The sequence below is a fragment of the Dryas octopetala genome, chromosome 1 (assembly GCF_963921425.1).
Source record: "Dryas octopetala chromosome 1, drDryOcto1.1, whole genome shotgun sequence".
Lineage (NCBI taxonomy): Eukaryota > Viridiplantae > Streptophyta > Magnoliopsida > Rosales > Rosaceae > Dryas > Dryas octopetala.
The window spans coordinates 1,485,317-1,506,212 of NC_141366.1; the positions used below are offsets into that span (position 1 = coordinate 1,485,317).

General features: G+C 35.4%; 5 protein-coding genes across 8 annotated transcripts; 2 read left to right on the forward strand and 3 right to left on the reverse strand.

The window, feature by feature from the left end:
- Positions 1 to 496: 496 nt before the first annotated feature.
- Positions 497 to 1,956, reverse strand: LOC147296178 (uncharacterized). The gene is made up of 6 exons (XM_086229724.1): positions 1,872 to 1,956; positions 1,713 to 1,762; positions 1,549 to 1,639; positions 1,295 to 1,435; positions 779 to 1,037; positions 497 to 695 (listed from the first exon to the last, which is right to left on the reverse strand). The coding sequence occupies exons 4-6, from the start codon at positions 1,343 to 1,345 to the stop codon at positions 595 to 597; spliced, it is 411 nt and encodes a 136-aa protein (XP_086085850.1). The 5' UTR covers positions 1,346 to 1,435; positions 1,549 to 1,639; positions 1,713 to 1,762; positions 1,872 to 1,956; the 3' UTR covers positions 497 to 594.
- A 373-nt stretch (positions 1,957 to 2,329) lies between these two features.
- On the forward strand, positions 2,330 to 3,933 carry LOC147296179 (uncharacterized). Of its 3 annotated transcripts, none has more exons than XM_086229585.1 (5): positions 2,330 to 2,388; positions 2,672 to 2,929; positions 3,228 to 3,456; positions 3,598 to 3,653; positions 3,747 to 3,933. In XM_086229585.1, the coding sequence occupies exons 2-4, from the start codon at positions 2,675 to 2,677 to the stop codon at positions 3,615 to 3,617; spliced, it is 504 nt and encodes a 167-aa protein (XP_086085711.1). In that variant the 5' UTR covers positions 2,330 to 2,388; positions 2,672 to 2,674; the 3' UTR covers positions 3,618 to 3,653; positions 3,747 to 3,933. The 3 variants fall into 3 exon arrangements, with proteins under 3 accessions (XP_086085711.1, XP_086085712.1, XP_086085713.1); XM_086229586.1 differs by having other exon boundaries at positions 3,228 to 3,307; XM_086229587.1 differs by having other exon boundaries at positions 3,228 to 3,307; positions 3,773 to 3,933.
- A 5,153-nt stretch (positions 3,934 to 9,086) lies between these two features.
- On the forward strand, positions 9,087 to 10,809 carry LOC147296180 (uncharacterized). The gene is made up of 6 exons (XM_086229588.1): positions 9,087 to 9,168; positions 9,421 to 9,611; positions 9,695 to 9,769; positions 10,009 to 10,231; positions 10,358 to 10,407; positions 10,551 to 10,809. The coding sequence occupies exons 2-5, from the start codon at positions 9,432 to 9,434 to the stop codon at positions 10,378 to 10,380; spliced, it is 501 nt and encodes a 166-aa protein (XP_086085714.1). The 5' UTR covers positions 9,087 to 9,168; positions 9,421 to 9,431; the 3' UTR covers positions 10,381 to 10,407; positions 10,551 to 10,809.
- Positions 10,810 to 13,402: 2,593 nt separating this feature from the next.
- LOC147296181 (uncharacterized) lies at positions 13,403 to 16,049 on the reverse strand. The gene is made up of 5 exons (XM_086229725.1): positions 15,906 to 16,049; positions 15,437 to 15,644; positions 15,210 to 15,329; positions 14,822 to 15,062; positions 13,403 to 13,673 (listed from the first exon to the last, which is right to left on the reverse strand). Exons 2-5 carry the CDS (start codon positions 15,632 to 15,634, stop codon positions 13,555 to 13,557), a joined length of 678 nt encoding a protein of 225 aa, XP_086085851.1. The 5' UTR covers positions 15,635 to 15,644; positions 15,906 to 16,049; the 3' UTR covers positions 13,403 to 13,554.
- Positions 16,050 to 17,889: 1,840 nt separating this feature from the next.
- Positions 17,890 to 20,645, reverse strand: LOC147296182 (multicystatin-like). Of its 2 annotated transcripts, none has more exons than XM_086229970.1 (5): positions 20,504 to 20,645; positions 20,036 to 20,242; positions 19,799 to 19,890; positions 19,369 to 19,609; positions 17,890 to 18,134 (listed from the first exon to the last, which is right to left on the reverse strand). In XM_086229970.1, exons 3-5 carry the CDS (start codon positions 19,874 to 19,876, stop codon positions 18,016 to 18,018), a joined length of 438 nt encoding a protein of 145 aa, XP_086086096.1. In that variant the 5' UTR covers positions 19,877 to 19,890; positions 20,036 to 20,242; positions 20,504 to 20,645; the 3' UTR covers positions 17,890 to 18,015. The 2 variants fall into 2 exon arrangements, with proteins under 2 accessions (XP_086086096.1, XP_086086095.1); XM_086229969.1 differs by having other exon boundaries at positions 19,799 to 19,918.
- Between the last annotated feature and the right edge of the window lie 251 nt (positions 20,646 to 20,896).

A 20,896-nucleotide genomic window follows, 5' to 3' on the forward strand; every position in this document is an offset into this window, starting at 1 on the left:
CTGAACACGTGGAGACCTGACAGCCTCTCGACAAAAACATACCTGAGCCTCGTGATTCTTGTGCGCTTTAGTCTTTACAATACTCCTTTTTTTTTTTTTTCTCTCTCTTTTTAGTCACAAACCGAGTTCATTATTTTTGAGAACTAAAAAATACAGTGACACTCATTAGATTTATTATTTTATTTACAAATAATGTAGAAGTATCTAATTTCATTCAAAAGTTTAGTCAACTCTAAACTTTATTTATCATTAATAACAAGTAAGCTTTCCAAATTTTTCTTTATTTTCCTTTTTTTATCAGTTCATTTAGATTTTAGAGCAACACTAGGGATTTTTTAAGGTCTTGGATGTACGGATCAAAGACAGGGCAATACAGTGTGTGGTGAGGTTCATAATTCGCTTCCTAATTGATGCAGGCATGACACTAGTTTAATTGAAATGGATAATGCTAATGGTAGTGTAATTTAAGCTTATGGCACTCCAAAAACTGAAATAAATAGTATATATCATAATGTAATCTAAGTATGAGGAAGGAGATTATTAAGTCCGAAGAAAGCCTTTTGTGAAGAATAAATTTACAAAGATAATAAAAATTTAGTATTGGAGGGGCAACATGTGCAAGGTGCTGAGTATCTCATCCCCAAGAGAATATCCGCTCGTCTTTGTGGGAACTTTTGTCTTCTGGAGCATCCGGGCTATTAACAGTAGAGATCACAATTAATTAATTAATTAGTCGAAAGTAAAGTAACAATATGACATATAAATAGTAACTACGTACCTCTTCTATCAAGTGGTTTTTTTCCAGTAGTTGTACGTCTATTATCAATTAGTTTTAACAAAGACCCATTGTCAACAACAAGACCAAACAATCTCAGTTCCATGGTGTCTCGTACTCCCCGCGCGACCATTGCTTGATAAACTTTCACCACACCATGATCAGCAGCATCAACGGCCTCTATTTTTAGATAATAAATTCTTGTTCCCCCCAGAAAATGACCAGTTACACTCAACAGTCGCACGAATTGCAATCGCGCATCCTAAAAGAGATCAACACCCAAGATTTTTTTTTTTTTTTTTGGCCAGGCAACACCCAAGATTAGATATTGCAGTCAAGAGAAAATTCAGGCAAATATGCATACATTTAGATAACTAATATATAGGAAATCAAAGAATTAAAACCTTAAATTACCCGATCCTTGTTAACACGCTTAAGAAGTAGAATATTATATTAAAGTATTAAATAAAAGCAGAGAACCTTAATGTATAAATTGAGAAAGTTATGATCCGTTCAAACCTTTTGCTTGTTGAACTCTTCCACGGCGAAACGGGCAGGAGCAATATACATGGGCTCATTATAAGCACTGCAACAAATGTCTTTGATAACACCTACTCCACGACAGCGGTTTTCGCAAATATGATGAAGAGGATCAAATCTCTGTTCAAAGAAAGATCGAGAGACAAATGCAAATTGCAAATTAGTATAAGCAAACTACAGAAGACCCTTTCTCCTTGACTGCTTCACCTACTAACTATTCAATTGAGGCTCACCTGCTTGGGAATTTTGCGATGCAACGCTTTGTTTTGATGGTCTCCAGAATCAAAAGGGTGACGAGAGGAATAACCAGAACCGCCAGAAGCCGCAAATAAAATTGGTGCTGATGTTGTATTTCTATTACTCATGTGTATACATTTACTCCCCACTTTTCCAAGCAGCACACACCGAATACCCATTGCCATGCCTCCCTAAACCCACACCCAATCTCTATAAATTCAACACAAAACCAAATCTATCTACAATTATCTGTTTTTATAAATCAAAATTTTCAACAATTAATTCACAAACAAACAAGCTGAGTTGAGTGCAAAGTCACCTTAAACAATTCCACCGACCACCCGTGCAACCAAAGATTGAAGCTTTCTATAATAATAGACAAGGAAGAGGGAGGAATTGAGCGATTGGGATAAGATTAGGGATTGTTAGGGTTAGGGGTTTCTACTTTCTAGGGATTTATTTTAGACTTAAGCAACAAGAGAAACCAAGGGGGACGCGGCGGTTGGTCGAGTCGGCGGCAGCCGGAGACTGGAGATCGACTTGGAGAGTTACAACTTACAACTGACGAATTCAACCATTTAATCAATCCGAGCATCAATGTATGCAAAGCTCTGTGTTTGGGCCTAGTGTGGAAAGAAATGGTGATCTCATAACGCCTTGGGCCCAAAATTCGTAAATAAAACGACTTGGGCTGTTTGTTTTCTTCAAAGAAAAGGTACAATTTTATATTTAATCCCAAACCGTATCTTTTTAGGGGCTCACAGTTCATCAGCCTTTTTCATTCTTTCACTTACTCCGTCACCCCGTCGTCTCCCTCTCCGTTTCTCTGTTGTAAGGTAAGAAAAACCCTCTTTTTTGGTGTCTGTGTGTGTGTGTGTGAGGACCATGGAATTCCTGTCCCTTGGCCCAAATGGCCAAGGAACCATAAATTAATTTTTCCAAGCTGAATTTTTTAGTTTATTCATATATATGTATTATTTGAAGCTAATTCACGGGAGATATATGGGTTCATAATTGTTTCAATTCCCTGTACAAGATTTTCTTTTATTCATAGAGATATAGATATGATTTGATCAGTCAATTACGTACTGATTCTGTGATGTACAACCCAACTTGCAGGCCATGGCTGTTCGTTGTGTGCTTGGAAAGCTGGGAATGAGTAGTAAATGTATCCACGATAATGGAAGACTAATGACTGTTGGGAATTTGGTGACCTCAGCTATCAACTACAAACACAATAACAATGCTATTTTTGGGGGCCGTGAAAATCTTATTCCCATACCCAAAAGGCGTAAGAAACATCCCTACGATTATCATATGGATTTAGGAGGAGTAGGACCTGGCCGTTTTGCCACACAAGAGTTCAACCAGAGAAAGGTATGTATAATTATAAACTCATAACATTAATTAATTCTGAATTTATATATAAATTGAAGATTACTCGCTAGGCCTTTCTTTTCATTATTTATTTATAAAAGCAAAAAAGGGTTTTCTTTGTTTTTCTGATTAATTGTGTAAATGTATGCAATTCCTTTACTTATACATGCCATTATTTTCTTTTGATATATAATTATGTTCCTTTGTCATTTGCTTCACCGATGGTTTTGTAAATTGATTGATGTTTAAAATGTTGTTTTACATGTAATGGGAATGGCTTAATTGGCTTCTCTTCTAGAATTCACAAATGCAGCTTGTGAGAGTGCTGAGAGCATCCCGTTGGCCGTGGGCTGATTCTTCTGATTATTGGGCCCATAGGTATTCTCTAATGTTGGAGGCAGTTAATGCCGGTGTGGTGAAATTTTACCTAGCAAATGTTTCGGTAGATTTACTTGACGGCATGCAGTTGAAAAGTTTCTATCTTGTCGATGATAATGAATTCCCTGTTAGATTATATCATCACCTGGGTAACTATTTACTTATGACATATATGTTGCTTTGACTAATATTAATGTCCTTAAGAATTGAATTCAGTAATGCGATCATTGCATGCCTGATTATGTATTTAAATTGATATTGATCCATTTTTTAATATTTGCTTGAAACAGACAACTTCTTCGATGAATGATGCTTAACTCAGAGAGAGGGGTAGCTGGATCATTTGGTAGGTCTTTATTTGTTTATATATGCATGCCATTCTAATTGGTAATATGTTGGTTTAATGCATTTTTACAAGTGATTTGATGACCAATTACAGCATTTCATTATTACACCTCATGGCAGAACTTAACGGAGTTGAAGGGTGCTGCATGGTTATTTCAAGGGACAAAGTACCTAGTATGGATAATCCACTTTCAATACTCTCCTAGCTTTAGTTCTAACCTATTTCATTTATTATCATGGACTATATTCCTTAAGATCGGTGTATAAATACAAGTGTTTTTTTAATTGTCTATGTCAGTGTCTAAATGATACTGTATTTTAATCCTTATATAAGAATAACAGCTTATAATATGTGTTTTGCAAATATTAGGAATTCATTTTGAATTTTTAATCAATAAATTAGGAAAACTAAGTCGTGTGGCCCAATGGTTTGAATGCGATAGAGTTTTTTGGTAAGCATTAGGAACTATAAAACGTGACACTATTAGGAAGGGAACCATATTGAAATTCTCTTTCATCAACTAAGGAAGATAGTTGCTGATCCAGCCAATTTACAAATGCTTCTATATCAGCAATTTTTGTAAAGGTTGCAGATCACTCCCGAGTGCTCTGCAACACTCTCTTTCTTTCTCTCTTTATCTATCTCTCTGTTCTATTCCCTCTTTCTGTTCTATATTTTAGTTTTTATATTTTTTTAATTGCCTAATTTTTATTGTTTAATGTTTGAGAGGAAGTGGTGTTTGACAATGAAGACATAATTGGTCCTTTGTTTTGGGATTTTCAGAGATTGACTTGTATGGTTTTAAGGATTTTAAATTATGCGTTACATGTATGTAGAGGGAATGCATGTTGTAAGCTTGTTAAATTGGGTGAGAAACGCAGACTGCCATTGTTCTCTGCATAGCTTGTAGTTCTTGTAGTCATTAAATTGAGAGAGAAATGCAAACTTCCATGTATTCTCTGCAGAGCTAATGAGGTTATTTTGCCTTAATAAGTGGTGCTATTAGAAACGTGTGTTTGAACACACATGCATAAGAAACACAGCTGGCGAAAGTACATGCAGATCTTACATCTTCCATCACTAGTAATATTGTCTGCAGATCGCTAGTGATATTTGAAGATTGAATTTTTTATGATTTATATATGTAATTAGGGAAAAAATTTAAAAAATGACACATATTTTGGGGTCAATTCTAGTTTAAGACACGCGTTTGGGTTTGTGTTAATGTAGTACATATATTTAGGATTTGTGTTATTTTAGGACAATTCGTCAACTTCGTTAAAAATTCCGTCCAAATGAGGGATAATTTGGCTATTTCATATTAAATAACATTTTAATTTAATTTCTAATTTAATAAATAGTAAAACTCAAAAATTAAAAAGATTAATACTAAAAATAAATCAAATATTTAAAACTAATTTTTTTAGAATTACAAAAGATTAAAACTAAACAAGTTTAAAATTAAATAACATTAAAATTGAAAATATTAATTCTCAAAACAAAAAATATTAAATCTGAAAACATAAAAAATTGAAATTGAAATAAAATTCAGAAAATATTAAATTGAAAACAAAAACAAAAAGAATTAAAAGGGTTAAAAGTTAAAACTAAAAAAAAGAAAAAGAAAAAGAAGATGAGATGGATGTCGCAGCCCCCTCGCCACCCAGCCCTAACCCACCTCCGGCGATGACTCCCCCTCCCCACGACGGGCAGGAGCAATATACATGGGCTCATTATAAGCACTGCAACAAATGTCTTTGATAGCAGCTCCTCCACGACGGTGGTTTACGCAAATATGATGAAGAGGATCAAATCTCTGTTCAAAGAAAGATCGAGAGACAAATGCAAATTGCAAATTAGTATAAGCAAACTACAGTAGACCCTTTCTCCTTGACTGCTTCACCTACTCACTATTCAATTGAGGGTCACCTGCTTGGGAATTTTGCGATGCAACGCTTTGTCACTCCATCACTCCGTCACTCCGTCACTCCGTTTCTCTGTTGTCGTCTCCCTCTCCGTTTCTCTGTTGTCCTTATCTTACAACAGAGAAACGGAGAGGGAGACGACAACAGAGAAACGGAGTGACGGAGTGATGGAGTGAAGTGAAAGAATTAAACAGCTGATCAACTGTGAGCCCTAAAAAGAAGAAAAAATTGGGATTAAATATAAAATTGGACTTTTTCTTTCAAGAAAACAAACAGCCCAAGTCGTTTTATTAACAAATTTTGGGCCCAAGGCGTTATGAGATCACCATTTCCTCATTTAGTGTATAAGCCCAATTTCTCTCTCTCAATGACTTGACATTATATGAGATTTTCTTATGAAAATTATGTTTTAAAATTTAGATGAAATTATAATTGTAGATGTGATTGAAACAAAATGTAAAATATGATAATTTGATTGAAAAAATTAAAACAGAAAAAAAAAAAAACCATACTACAATAATTAAAATGGTCATTTGCCCTAAAATATATGTACAAATCTAATCTTTGTAACGTGAAAACTATTTTACCGAGTTGATTGAAGTTTTAATAATAAATATTTTGCATACTTCTATTGAATGTAGTGATGTGGATTAGTGGATGATGTGCCTTCTTTATCTGAAGCTGAAGCTGGGTTTTTTTTTTGGTCAACGAAGCTGGGTTTGTACTACTCTGTACTATCCACAGCATATTCATTTCTTTTGGTTTAGCTAAGATGTTGTCGTTTTGTATTTACTGGGTTTCCTCCTTTGCCCCTTTGGGCTTCGATGAAATTAATGATGCTGTTCAGATCAAAATATTTAGTTGAATTGCCACTATAGCTGCCCACAAAAAGTTTCATGTGATTACTGTAATTAGTCTTTGATGAAGATTGAAGAAAAATCAGTTAATCATAATCAATAGAATTAATGAAAATCTTTTGATTTAATTAGCTTCTAAGAATTATTTGCTAAGATTTCTGTACAAGGCTTGGAGTTGTTCAGTATGCACATCTTATGATATAACAATTGAGCTTAGCTATATAAGAACTCCAAAGTAGAGTGCCCCAGAAACAGGAATGAGTAGTTCTTAACTACAGCTCAGCGAATTTCCCTTCCCGCACTGCCAATGGAAGTTGTTACTTCTTAACTAGAGTCAGTTTGCAAATTATCTGAGATAACAATTACAAGAGAATCCTATATACATCACATCACAGTAATTCTACAACATTTCAACTAGAGATTAGCTGGAAAGGGATCAGCTGCTCAACAACTCTTCACAAAATGGTCCTACAAAATCAGCCACATAGAATAAGAACCAACTGTTACAAGTTGTTTTCGGAAAATGAAATAAATTTTCTCGAATTTTAGTTTATCTAGAGGATCACTTTCTTTCATGACAAGGATGGCCAACCTCTAACAATGATAGGCAGTAACTAAAGGCGCATTTTTACAGAGGAAAAATGCTCTATTAATATGTACATGAACAATGGCCAAAGAAAAGGTGCATTAAAAGAATGCTTCAATTACAATGAAACTGCCAGCACAATGTAGACCTAAATGAATTCCCATGGTGACATGCAATGATGACCTAGGCAGACAATGCAGCTCACATTCCACATGGAATGAAAAATGAGAATAAAGGAAACACACCTCTTCTCTTCTTGACCCCAAAGCTTTAACACTAATTGACTGAAGAATATGTTGAATTGAATTTTGTGCCCACTACTGTAGCTGATGCTTTCGAGGCAAGAGAACTACAAATGAGCATATTTGATCTTTAGCCAGAAATACATAAAAATTAACCAGCCAAAAGGCCAAAGCAATAGCTAATAAGATCATGGCTTTAAACCATAAAAGTACCTTCAGATATACTGCAAAAGCTTTCTCGGGGGAAGATCACCTCTGGTTCTGCTCCATTCTGGCAAGAAACAGCCAGAAACAGCCAGAGCCAGACAATTTTTACTGCAGAAAACAAGAACCAACTAATAAATGATTTTTACAGGTGCACAAGCAGAGTTAACAGTTTCTTAAGGGTACACAATCCATGCCTTTCACCAAGATACATATCACCAAAGTGATTGGAGTGCTCTATACCTTGGCCATGAAGGAATAAATTTACTATTTGGTATGATATCGTCATCTTCTTCGTTTTCATCATCTGATTCTTTGTATGGAGAGATCTCATACGCTCATTCTTCATCAAGCTTCAAGGCTTCCTTCTTCATCTTACGCTCATTCTCTTTCTTTTCTGCAAGATGCTTTGCAGCTTCAGCGGCCTCAGGGCCTTCACTTTGATGTCCCTCTTCCCTATAAGAAAGCAGAAAGCACAAGAAGCTCAAAAATACTGAATCAAGTCATTGGAGAAACAGAAGAGAAAATGATACCAGAATGTTCACCAAACATTCACAATTATACAATCAAACAACAATTAAATCATTGCCAAGCTCCTCTGGACACGATAAAATTACCTATAAAAACCTTTAGGCAGGATAATAGCAATTCAAATTTCATGTGGGATTTTGAAATATGCCCTTTAATTTTACATAATGATCACAGACATGAAAAAGCTAATATGCCCTTTAATTTCATGTGGGATTTCATGATATGCTGTAAGCTTGTAGTTGTTTTTATTGAATTAGGCGCGAGAAATGCAGACTGCCACTGTTCTCTAAAGAAATATATTTTTAACTATATCAGTAGTTATGTAACAGTTTATCAAATTTGGTGTGATTTTTGTAACATGTACGTAAACTTTTGTTAATGTGTACATACATGTGTTGAACTATAGCTTGTGAGCACCAAAGAATTCCAACTCTTCCACAGTCCTAGTGAAGACATAATGTTTTCAAAGCTAATTTCCTTCATAGATGCCTATTTTTAAACAAAATTTCAACAAAAATGTACATTTCTTTAGGCAATTTTTAGTGTACGTATTAGTAGAGCAATTTGCCTCACGTGGAAAGCAAAACTCATTACCTAACATTTTGTGGGTCTAACTAGGCTTCTTCAATTCATTGTACAAATACAATAAAAGGTAGTAGTTTCCCTTGAATTCATCAGATATGATTTGCAACCAAATTATGGTTGATTTACAGGACAACATGTGGGTTTCAACCGTTTCATCATAAATCTATTATACATATGCACGCAACATGTCATTCACTTTTGATTCCATTTTTGGTGAACTCTGTCATGATCCAAAACATGACAAAAGTGAAATATGGTTCAAACTAAAGAGATCAAAAGTGTCATTTGACTACAATTAAATGATAATTTTCATAACGCAATGAGCCTGAAGTCAATACATACTAAATTAAGTTGGGTTTGTTTTTCCCCGGCCAAAAAAATAGGGTTTGTTTCTGTCCGAAAAACAAAAGGGTCCAATTCAGGATGACCAGACTAGCTTGTCCAGGCCCAGACTGATTATTAGTTAATATTTTGGGTTTTTCGGCCCTCGGAAATTTGTTCCTATTAAGGGTTCACAGTTGGCTTGCCCTCTCTCTCTCTCTCTCTCGTCTCCCTGATCTCCTCCTTTTCGCTGGCTGTTGTAAGGTAATAAGAAGAAGACTACTCCTCTTATTTACTTATTTAATTTTGGTATTGTGTGAGAGAGGGCATGAATTTTCTGGTGCCTTGGCCCGAACGGCCATGGAACTAGAAATTAAGTTTTGGATACTGATTATTTAAAGCTAATTATCCACAGGTTATGAGTTCATAATATCTGTATAAGATTTTCTTGTATTTATATCGATATGGCTTAATTTAGTCAGTGATATAAGTGATGTTACATACTGATTCTTACAGGCTATATATATATGGCTGTTCGTTGTGTGCTTGGAAAGCTGGGAAAGAGTAGTAAATGTATTCAGAATCATGGAAAACTTATCAATATGCTTGAGAATAATTTTGAGACCGTAGCTATCAACAACAATGACCCTTTTGATTTTGGGGGCCATAAAAATCGTATTCCCATGCCCAAAACTACTAAGAATAACGTACGTATATGAGCCCTGCTGTAGTTTTCTCTCTCTCTCTCTCTCTCTCTCTCTCTCTCTCTTTGACTCCTTTATTTGAACAGTTCCTCGATTATCATATGGAGTTAGGAGGAGTAGGACCTGCCCGTTTCGCCACACAAGAGTTCAACAAGCGGAAGGTATCAAGTCAAAAGGTTTCTCTTTGGTTTTCATATGAATTGCCTAAATGCATGCATGCCTGATTCTTCCTTCCTTAATTTACTCATATATATAGATGCCATTCTTTTCTTTAGATATATATAATTATGTTCCTAGGATAGAATTAATGCACGTTTCTTAATTTTACAAATGGTTTTGCAAATTAATGTTTAATAATTTTGTTTCATATCTAATGCAAATGGTTTGGCTCCTCTTGTAGAATGCTCAACTGCAGTCTGTGAGAGTGCTGAGAGCATTCTGGGTGTGTCAGCCTAGAACTGATCCGGGTCGTCATTATGATCTAGTATTGGAGGCAGTTGATGGCGGTGTGGTGAAATTTTACAAAGCAAGTGTTTCTATAGAATTACCTCATGACGACATGTGGTTGAAAAACTTCAATCTTATGGATGATAATGAATATCTAACACTATACCATCACCTAGGTAAAGTCTTCTAATTCGGTAATGTCATGATCATTGCATGTGTAGATAGCTAATAGCTAATTTGGTATGATAAATTATGCCTGATTATGTATTTAAATTGATATTGATCCATTTAATTGCTTGTAGCAGAAAACTTTTATGGTAAATGATGCTTCACTCGGGGAGAGGATCATTTGGTATGTCTTTATTTCTTTTTGTATGCATGCATAATGCATCGTAATTGGTAATATGCATGGTTGTCTAATGCATGTGCACAAGCTATTTTATGATCAGTTACAGCATTTCATTATTAATGCACCCTCATGGCATAACTTAACAGATTGAGGTGAAGGAGGTGAAGGTGCTGCGTGGTTAAAGCAAGGGCCAAAGTACCTAGCTAGCTAGCTTGCCTGGATAATCCGCTTTCAATAGTCTCCTAGCTTTAGTTCTAGCCTAATTCATTTACTATTAAAATGAAGGGAACCATATTGAAATGTTCTTTCAGCAACTAAGGAAGATATATAGTTGCTGATCTAGCCAATTTACAGATGTTTATATATCAGCAATCTTCGGAAAGGTTGCAGATTACTGCCACACCCTCTCCCCCACTGAACAGCTCTATCTCTGTGTTCAATATTTTAGATTCTATATTTTTTTGGTAAAGAGTTTTTATATTTTTTAATTGTCTAATTTGTATTGTTTAATGTTTGAGATGAAATTGTGCTTGAATATGAAGATAAACATAATTGTACCTTTGTTTTGGGAGTGCCAGAGACAGAATTGTCCCTTAATTTAGAGCATAACCATTGAGCCTTAAGGATTACAAATTATGTGTTGTAGCCTTCAGTAGGTATGTAGAAGGAAATGCATGTTGTAAGCTTGTAGCTTGGGTGAGAAACGCAGACTGCCATTGTTCTCTGCATAGCTTTGTAGTTGTAGTCATTAAATAATTGAGAGATCGAGAAATGCAAACCCTATATGCAGAGTTTATGAGGTTAGTTTGCCTAATAAGTGGAGCATAAGAAACACAGCTAGGCATAGTACATGCGCATATTACATCTTCCATCACTTGTGATATTGTGAGTTGTAGGTTTTTGAAGAGCTACCTTTTTTTTCTTTTGAGAGAGCTACCTATTAGCTAGATATAGTTTAAAGTTTCATTTCATGGCCCTGTTAACACATGCAACTGAGCAAAGCGTCTCTATTTCCAGCTTCAGCAGAACCTCCTTTACCAAAAAGCTGCTGGGCAGTGTCTCCAAACCCATCCTCCTTTCTTATGCTTCATCTTCTCTACTTTCTAGAGTACTAGTACAAAGTAGAGGCTCTAAAAGAACCATAGTATACACACAAATATGGCACCAGCATTGTGCATAAACTGTTTTATAAAACACTATAGGATTGAATATTAAAAGTAATAAAACTTAAGGGATAAAAATACTCACTTTCGAGATGACTGGGGTAATTTTGTTGAGGGGCAGCTATGTGTATGTTGTGAGTGCTAATCACGTTGAAGCCTTGGCGGCTCTTGAAGGTGTGCAATTGCTACATTCTCTCTCTCACCCTAATTTGTAGCAAAGAAGATTTCTTGAGAGTGATTCGAGTGGTTTGTAAGCTATGGGGGAGCTAGAAATTTTAGAAAGGGGGTAGCTATAATATTACCTTAAATTTTGTTTTTTATTTAGATTACAGGAGAGGAGGGTTCGAACCTAGATGTGTAGGGGAAGCTTTTGATCTCGACCAACTAGGCTAATGCCAATTCACATATTACCTTAAGTTTAATGACTATTTGTTTTTTCCTCTGGGTACATTTATACTATACTCTTCCTTCCTAAAAGTAAGATTTAAATAAAATTTTATAATCAAACCAAATTTTTAACAAAATTTAACATAAATAAATATTATATTTATTAATAAAAAACATACAACATACAACAACACAAAATTTAGGTGAGTTATATATACAGTTTTGGGCTAAATTTTGAGTTAAGGACAAAAAAATTAGGCTAAAACTCAATAAATTTGACTAAATAACTATTAATTGGGTTGGCTATATATAAACTTCTAGGCTAAAACATAATAATATTGGTAGTTTTACACAAAAGCTATACAGCCCATGTTAGACTGTATGTAGTTCCGCCAATGTTTGTAAGGGTTAAGCTCAAACCTTCCTAAACGCTCTACAAGTCGAATGAGCGACAGAAGATTAAAGACTCTTTTGTTAACAAAAGGAAAGAAGATTATATTAAATCCACTCCACCAAATAATGATAACTAAATCCTTAAACTGGGCACTGTTTTGAAGCTGCAAACATTTGAAACTTACATCCTTGAATGAAAATTTTGATCAAGTGAATAGCTAGACGCATAAATTGACAAATTTATATTTAGAGATCAAACATGTTAAAAAACTTCAATAAAAAATGAGGATAATATGAATGTAAAAAGTGGAAAGGATACCATTTTAGCAAAAATATATTATTAGAGTAATATAGGAAGAAATATTTCATATAAATATAACAGAGAAGCCAATTAACATATCTAATCCATTAGTAATCCTCCGATTATATAATGAATTAATCAGTGAGACAAACACGACAAGATGCTAACTTCCATCACTTGCATTGTGAGTAGTAGGTTTTTGAAGAGCCACCTAGTTACCTTATTTACATCTCTCTGCAACAACAAAGTTTGAATATATAACCCTCAATTCTCCTGGAGAAAAACACCTTTTGACTACAGACCCTTCTTTTATAGAAGATAGAGAAGAAGAATTTCAAAATATGTTTTATCAGGCTCCTTTGTGCTATTATATCATCCCACATTTAATTAGATTGAGTTGAAGTCTCATACTATTACTGATATTAATTTGTTATACTATCCCATTTTGATCTGAATTTCTTGGTCAAGTAGGTCGATCAGAACTATACTGCTGTCTGTTGATATCCATATTTATTTCAATTGTGATCTAAATTGTTTGTTCAAAAAGGACAAGAAAGAGTTCTCAGTACAAAAGGAAAAAAAAAAGACAATTCTGGGCAAAATACAGAAACAAGAAAAATTAGCCGCTAAGTAAGAATTAGAAAGGAAGAAATGGTTATAAACAAAAACCCATAATTTGTATCGGCAAAGACTACAACCAACCACTCACTCTCTCAGTCGGATGAGTCTCAAATTAAGCTTATGGCACATCAAACTGAGTATTTCATAAAAGATAGATAATATTTTTGTGTACGCGCCTATTAAAGCCAAACAAATTTTTATTCTTTTCATGAATAAAATTACAAAGTTTGAAAAAAAAAAAAAAAAGATGAATAAAATTACAAAGGTGATATAATAATATCAAATTTAGCATCGGAGGGGCAACATGCGCAAGGCGCTTAGCACTTCATCCTCAACAGGATCGCTTGTCTTTCTTGGAAGCAAAAACTGTCTTGAAAGCTTTAGGCTCCTCAAGATTAACCAACCTATTAACAATAGAGATGACAAATTTTTGTCAGAAAGTAGAGAAATTTTTTTTTGGTTCAGAAAGTAGATATGACCATTTTTTTTTTGGCCAGAAAGTAGATATGACAATTAAACAAGGGAAATGCTTGGATCCTCCCCCAGGGTGCACCTCCATGTCCACCCCAAATTTTATACACAAATCATACCTTTACACCTGTATTCTTTTATAAAAAATAAATCAGAAAACAGACCGTCCCCAACTTACCTTCCCTCCCCCTTCTCTCTAATGGCTCCAAACTGTTCTCTCCTCCCCGACTGTCTCCAGCTCCCTTAACTCTAACACCCTTTTGCAAACCCTGCTTTTCTTTTTTTCCCTTTTTCCTACCATGTGATTCAATCTCTTATGAAGTTCCTCCCAATCCACAAGCCGCAAGGGCCAAATGGCCCAAACCAATACACACAAAATTGATTGGCATGATTGGGTTTCTGTTTGATAAACGCTAAATCTGATTGAGCACTTTAAGTTATAATTTTACTCTCAAACCTGCATCAGGAAAAAGGAAAAGAAAAGCAAGGAAAAAGAGAAAGGCGATAGATATGGGGGACTTGGAGATTGGGTGAGACTGCGCTTTCAGACATGAAGATGGTGGGAGAGCCATAAGAGAGAAGGGGGAAGGAAGGGTGAGTGCGGAAGACGATGGGATCATCTTTTGTTCTTCTAATATTGGGCTAATTTTTTAAAGAAACAAATACAGGTGTAAAGATATGATTGGTCCAATTGACTGGGGTGGACATGGTGGTGCACTCTGGGGGTGAACCCAAGTACTGCCTATTCAACACCTACCTATAAATGCATTCGAAAATAGTCTAATATTGACAGTAAATATAAAATATTAATCCAAATAACATAAATGTATATATATATAGGGAGAGAGTGAGAGGGGGGGGGGGGAGGAGGGAGCGAGAGAGAGAGAGAGAGAGAGAGAGTAAAATATATACAAGACATTGGCATTTGCCAATTAATGGAGCCTGTTTCAATCCACCATGATTCACGAAAGTTGTCTATTTCATGCAAATGAATGGATGATGAATAAATCAATATTCTTATAATTAATGTTGGTTTCCCAGCGGAAATAACTTAAAGTAACATGCATGCCATAATAGTTACCTCTGTATGATTGTCGTCCTCGTCTGTCATCAATTAGTTTTAACAAACTTCCATCATCAACAACAAGACCAAACAACATGAGCTCCATGCTGCGTGCTTCCTTGGCAACCATTGCTTGATAAACTTTCACCAAACCATGATGATCAGCAGCATCAACGGCCTCTATTGTTATTAAAAAATAGGGAGGGTACATCCCCTGCATACTTGCCCTTACCACTCTCACAAACTGCAGTTGGGCATCCTGAAAGAGATCAAGACACATCATTTCATTTGAACAGTATATAAATATATATATATATATATATCAAACAAAACAATCAGTGAATTAATATCTAGGCATGCATACATATTATTATTCAGAATGTTATGATGATCGATCCGTTCAAACCTTTTGCTTGTTGAACTCTTCCACAGCAAAACGGGCAGGAAGAAGAGTATCAGGGCTATATCTACACAGCTCATCCATACCGCCAACAATTCCTGCAGGATGACCTACAAACTTGAATTCCTGTTCAAATTCGTACAAATTAAGCTACCTACAGCAGACGATCGGAAAAGAACAAAATATATATATATATATTAGCACTTAAATTGGTACAAGTTAATTAACATTACCGGATTCTCACGCTTGGGAATTCTGCGATTCAGAACTTGGTTTGCATGGTGTCCAGAATCAAAAGGGTGACGAGAGGAATAAGCAGAACCAACAGAACCGCCAGAAGCCTTGTATAAAATTGCTTCTGATCTTCTAATATTTCTATGACACGTCACCCTCCCCAGCTTTCCAACCACAGACCGAATAGACGTTGCCATGACTCGATCTCTACAAAGTTGATGGTTTGCAAAAAGTCACTACTTTAGTTTAGTACAAAAACCTCATCAAATTTTCAACAATTCCGGAGCAAGATTTAAAACAATAATTTAACAAAGATTGTAACTTTCTGTCGAAAACTTGATATAACAGAAAAGGAATGAAGAGGAAAGCATTCAAATATAGGGAGAAGATTAGGGATTTAGGGATTAATTTTATAGTTAGTGAAGAAAACCCAGCGATATAACACAATAAATAAATAGATAGACGGACTAGAGGCCAATAGGAACGCGGTGGAGGCGGAGGAAGAATGAGATCAGCGGCGGCCGGAAACTGGAGATCGACTTGGAGTTGGAGAGTGAGCGCTGAGAGAGAGGGAGGCGTAGTCGGGGGAGAAAGGGGGAAAAGATAGATAGAGCTCACTGACAATGGGCCTAATTTATGGTGCCTACTCGGATTTTAGAGTAAAATACCTTCAGTACAACGTGTCTTACAATTTGGTACCTCAAATTAAAAAAGTAGAATTTTGATACTTAACTTTATTTTTATGACATTTTTACACCTCCCTTAGTATTTCTATTAGAATAACCGTTAATTACCGACGTGAATGCTTACGTGGCATGTGTACTGTTCATATAATTTTTTAAAATTAAGAGTAAAATGCATTCTAGTATCTTAATTATTGCCTATTTTGCAACTTGGTACCCCAATTTCAACATATCCATCCTCATTTGTTACTAGTGACAGGAAGCCAATGACATTGTACAATGTGGTTATACAATATCATGTTTATCTTCAAGGAAGAAAGATTACTTTGTAATTGTGATGCAGTAATTTTAGAAGTATTTGACGATTGTATGATGGGTAGTTTTGAATATTGTAGGTGGTGGTCAGTGGAGTAGGCAGTTAAAGGAGCTATTCAAAGCTATTACTACTTGTGAACTTTTCAATTCAAACAGATGAATTATGCTTGTGAACTTTTTCCACTATTTGAGCATTCATCCTCCATTGACATTTGTAAATGTCATAATTTGTGCAGGGAACTCAGGTGGGCCATTGATTAATTGATATGGGAGCGTTATTGGAGTTAACACTGCAACTTCCACACCCAAAGGTAAAGTATGTTTCTTTCATGGATTGATATTAGGCCTCACTCCAAGTTAATCAAAGGAGCTATCTAAACTATATTGCCTCTCTTTATTTTGCAGGCAAATGATGAGTATCATCAGGTATTAACTTTGCAGTATATATACGTTATTGTATATGGATCGAACTCCTTACACTGACAATAGCAAACCAGAAGCAGAAGCTCTGATTCAACATAGCATTTGCTATTGAAATACATAAACTAGTGACTTTTTCGTTAGTCCTCTTGTACCATAGTGGTGACTTTATAAGTCAAGTGTTGTAGACTTATTAGTTATTTGAGGGTTCTGCTAGTAGCTTCTGTGGGTATGTAGAATGATATGCTGTAAGCTTGTAGTTGTTTTTATTGAATTAGGCGCGAGAAATGCAGACTGCCACTGTTCTCTAAAGAAATATATTTTTAACTATATCAGTAGTTATGTAACAGTTTATCAAATTTGGTGTGATTTTTGTAACATGTACGTAAACTTTTGTTAATGTGTACATACATGTGTTGAACTATAGCTTGTGAGCACCAAAGAATTCCAACTCTTCCACAGTCCTAGTGAAGACATAATGTTTTCAAAGCTAATTTCCTTCATAGATGCTTATTTATAAACAAAATTTCGACAAAAATGTACATTTCTTTAGGCAATTTTTAGTGTACATATTAGTAGAGCAATTTGCCTTGCTTAGAAAGCAAAACTCATTACCTAACATTTTTGTGGATCTAGGCTTCTTCAATTCATTGTACAAATACAATAAAAGGTAGTAGTTTCCCTTGAATTCATCAGATATGATTTGCAACCAAATTGTGGTTGATTTACGGGACAACATGTGAGTTTCAACCGTTTTATCCTAAATCTATTATAGATATACACGCAACATATCATTCACTTTTGATTTCATTTTTAGTGAACTCTGTCATGATCAAAAGCACAATATGTTAAAAAAAAAAGTGGAAATTCTTGCATGAAATGGATGTTATATACAATGCTATTTTTATGATCATTAATCGTTTGTCATATATATGACGATCACATACAAGAATAAAATAAGTGTATCGGCAAAGACTACAACCGACCACTCACTCTCTCAGTCGGATGAGTCTCAAATTTAGCTTATGGCACATCAAACTGAGTATTTCGCCTATTAAAGCCAAACAAGTTTTTATTCTTTTCATAAATAAAATTACAAAGTTTGAAAAAAAAAAAAAAAAGATGAATAAAATTACAAAGGTTATATAATAATATCAAATTTAGCATTGGCGGGGCAACATGCGCAAGGCGCTTAGCACTTCATACTCAACAGGATTGCTTGTCTTTCTTGGAAGCAAAAACTGTCTTGAAACCTTTTGGCTCCTGAAGATTAACCAACCTATTAACAATAGAGATGACAAATTTTTGTCAGAAAGTAGAGAAATTTTTTTTTTGGTTCAGAAAGTAGATATGACCTTTTTTTTTTTTTTGGCCAGAAAGTAGATATGACAATTAAACAAGGGAAATGCTTGGATCCTCCCCCAGGGTGCACCTCCATGTCCACCCCAAATTTTATACACAAATCATATCTTTACACCTGTATTCTTTTATAAAAAATAAATCAGAAAACAGACCGTCCCCAACTTACCTTCCCTCCCCCTTCTCTCTAATGGCTCCAAACTGTTCTCTCCTCCCCGACTGTCTCCAGCTCCCTTAACTCTAACACCCTTTTGCAAACCCTGCTTTTCTTTTTTTTCCCTTTTCCCTACCATGTGATTCAATCTCTTATGAAGTTCCTCCCAATCCACAAGCCGCAAGGGCCAAATGGCCCAAACCAATACACACAAAATTGATTGGCATGATTGGGTTTCTGTTTGATAAACTAAAGTGCTAAATCTGATTGAGCACTTTACGTTATAATTTTACTCTCAAACCTGCATCAGGAAAAAGGAAAAGAAAAGCAAGGAAAAAGAGAAGGTGATAGATATGGGGGGCTTGGAGATGGTGGGTTTCAGCCAAACAACCTCATCAACAATTCTTATGAAGTAATTACTGACTCTCCCAATCTCAACAAAATCGTTTATTTTTTTTTTTTTTACTCCCTCTTTCTCGGAAATTGGGTGAGACTGAGCTTTCAGACATGAAGATGGTGGGCTAGCCATAAGAGAGAAGGGGGAGGGAAGGGTGAGTGAGGAAGACGATGGGATCATCTTTTGTTCTTCTAATATTGGGCTAATTTTTTAAAGAAACAAATACAGGTGTAAAGATATGATTGGTCCAATTGACTGGGGTGGACATGGTGGTGCACTCTGGGGGTGAACCCAAGTACTGCCCATTCAACACCTACCTATAAATGCATTCGAAAATAATCTAATATTGACAGTATATATAAAATATTAATCCAAATAACATAGATGTGTATATATATATATATAGGGAGAGAGAGAGAGAGTAAAATATATACAAGACATTGGCATTTGCCAATTAATGGAGCCTGTTTCAATCCACCATGATTCACGAAAGTTGTCTATTTCATGCAAATGAATGGATGATGAATAAATCAATATTCTTATAATTAATGTTGGTTTCCCAGCGGAAATAACTTAAAGTAACATGCATGCCATAATAGTTACCTCTGTATGATTGTCGTCCTCGTCTGTCATCAATTAGTTTTAACAAATTTCCATCATCAACAACAAGACCAAACAACATGAGCTCCATGCTGCGTGCTTCCTTGGCAACCATTGCTTGATAAACTTTCACCAAACCATGATGATCAGCAGCATCAACGGCCTCTATTGTTATTAAAAAATAGGGAGGGTACATCACCTGCATACTTGCCCTTACCACTCTCACAAACTGCAGTTGGGCATCCTGAAAGAGATCAAGACACATCATTTCATTTGAACAGTATATAAATATATATATATATATCAAACAAAACAATATATAATTAAGAAGTTAACTCTAATTTTCTGGTAGCACGACAAAATCAGTGAATTAATATCTAGGCATGCATACATATTATTATTCAGAATGTTATGATGATCGATCCGTTCAAACCTTTTGCTTGTTGAACTCTTCCACGGCAAAACGGGCAGGAAGAAGAGTATCAGGGCTATATCTACACATCTCCTTCATACGGCCAATAATTCCTGCAGGATGACCTACAAACTTGAATTCCTGTTCAAATTCGTACAAATTAAGCTACCTACAGCAGACGATCGGAAAAGAAACAAAAAATATATATATATATATATATATATTAGCACTTAATTGGTACAAGTTAATTAACATTACCGGATTCTCACGCTTGGGAATTCTGCGATCAGAACTTGGTTTGCATGGTGTCCAGAATCAAAAGGGTGACGAGAGGAATAAGCAGAACCAACAGAACCGCCAGAAGCCTTGTATAAAATTGCTTCTGATCTTCTAATATTTCTATGACACGTCACCCTCCCCAGCTTTCCAACCACAGACCGAATAGACGTTGCCATGACTCGATCTCTACAAAGTTGATGGTTTGCAAAAAGTCACTACTTTAGTTTAGTACAAAAACTCATCAAATTTTCAACAATTCCGGGAGCAAGATTTAAAACAATAATTTAACAAAGATTGTAACTTTCTGTCGAAAACTTGATATAACAGAAAAGGAATGAAGAGGAAAGCATTCAAATATAGGGAGAAGATTAGGGATTTAGGGATTAATTTTAGAGTTAGTGAAGAAAACCCAGCGATATAACACAATAAATAAATAGATAGACGGACTAGAGGCCAATAGGAACGCGGTGGAGGCGGAGGAAGAATGAGATCAGCGGCGGCCGGAAACTGGAGATCAACTTGGAGTTGGAGAGTGAGCACTGAGAGAGAGGGAGGCGTAGTCGGGGGAGAAAGGGGAAAAAGATAGATAGAGCTCACTGACAATGGGCCTAATTTAGTTTAGGGTGCCTACTCGGATTTTTGAGTAAAATGCATTTTATACCTTAACTATAGTGTGTCTTGCAATTTGGTACCTCAAATTTAAAAAGCACAATTTTGATACTCAACTTTATTTTTATGACATTTTTACACCTCCGTTAGTATTTCTGTAAAAAAAAACCGTTAATTGCCGACGTGAATGCTTACATGGCATGTGTACTGTTCATATAGTTTTTTAAAATT

What these genes read in the sequence shown, in the direction of transcription:
- LOC147296178 (XM_086229724.1), bottom strand. Translation starts at nt 1,345, where the DNA reads ATGTATATTGCTCCTGCCCGTTTCGCCGTGGAAGAGTTCAACAAGCAA. An exon ending in AAGAGTTCAACAAGCAAAAG is followed by an intron (nt 1,038 to 1,294) that starts GTTTGAACGGAT and finishes GATCTCTTTTAG; the next exon opens with GATGCGCGATTGCAATTCGT. An exon ending in AAAACCACTTGATAGAAGAG is followed by an intron (nt 696 to 778) that starts GTACGTAGTTAC and finishes TACTGTTAATAG; the next exon opens with CCCGGATGCTCCAGAAGACA.
- LOC147296179 (XM_086229585.1), top strand. Translation starts at nt 2,675, where the DNA reads ATGGCTGTTCGTTGTGTGCTTGGAAAGCTGGGAATGAGTAGTAAATGT. An exon ending in AAGAGTTCAACCAGAGAAAG is followed by an intron (nt 2,930 to 3,227) that starts GTATGTATAATT and finishes CTTCTCTTCTAG; the next exon opens with AATTCACAAATGCAGCTTGT. An exon ending in TAGATTATATCATCACCTGG is followed by an intron (nt 3,457 to 3,597) that starts GTAACTATTTAC and finishes TGCTTGAAACAG; the next exon opens with ACAACTTCTTCGATGAATGA.
- LOC147296180 (XM_086229588.1), top strand. Translation starts at nt 9,432, where the DNA reads ATGGCTGTTCGTTGTGTGCTTGGAAAGCTGGGAAAGAGTAGTAAATGT. An exon ending in CCAAAACTACTAAGAATAAC is followed by an intron (nt 9,612 to 9,694) that starts GTACGTATATGA and finishes TTATTTGAACAG; the next exon opens with TTCCTCGATTATCATATGGA. An exon ending in AAGAGTTCAACAAGCGGAAG is followed by an intron (nt 9,770 to 10,008) that starts GTATCAAGTCAA and finishes CTCCTCTTGTAG; the next exon opens with AATGCTCAACTGCAGTCTGT.
- LOC147296181 (XM_086229725.1), bottom strand. Translation starts at nt 15,634, where the DNA reads ATGGCAACGTCTATTCGGTCTGTGGTTGGAAAGCTGGGGAGGGTGACG. An exon ending in TTCCCAAGCGTGAGAATCCG is followed by an intron (nt 15,330 to 15,436) that starts GTAATGTTAATT and finishes GAATTTGAACAG; the next exon opens with GAATTCAAGTTTGTAGGTCA. An exon ending in AGGACGACAATCATACAGAG is followed by an intron (nt 13,674 to 14,821) that starts GTAACTATTATG and finishes TATTGTTAATAG; the next exon opens with GTTGGTTAATCTTGAGGAGC.
- LOC147296182 (XM_086229970.1), bottom strand. Translation starts at nt 19,876, where the DNA reads ATGAAGGAGATGTGTAGATATAGCCCTGATACTCTTCTTCCTGCCCGT. An exon ending in AAGAGTTCAACAAGCAAAAG is followed by an intron (nt 19,610 to 19,798) that starts GTTTGAACGGAT and finishes GATCTCTTTCAG; the next exon opens with GATGCCCAACTGCAGTTTGT. An exon ending in AGGACGACAATCATACAGAG is followed by an intron (nt 18,135 to 19,368) that starts GTAACTATTATG and finishes TATTGTTAATAG; the next exon opens with GTTGGTTAATCTTCAGGAGC.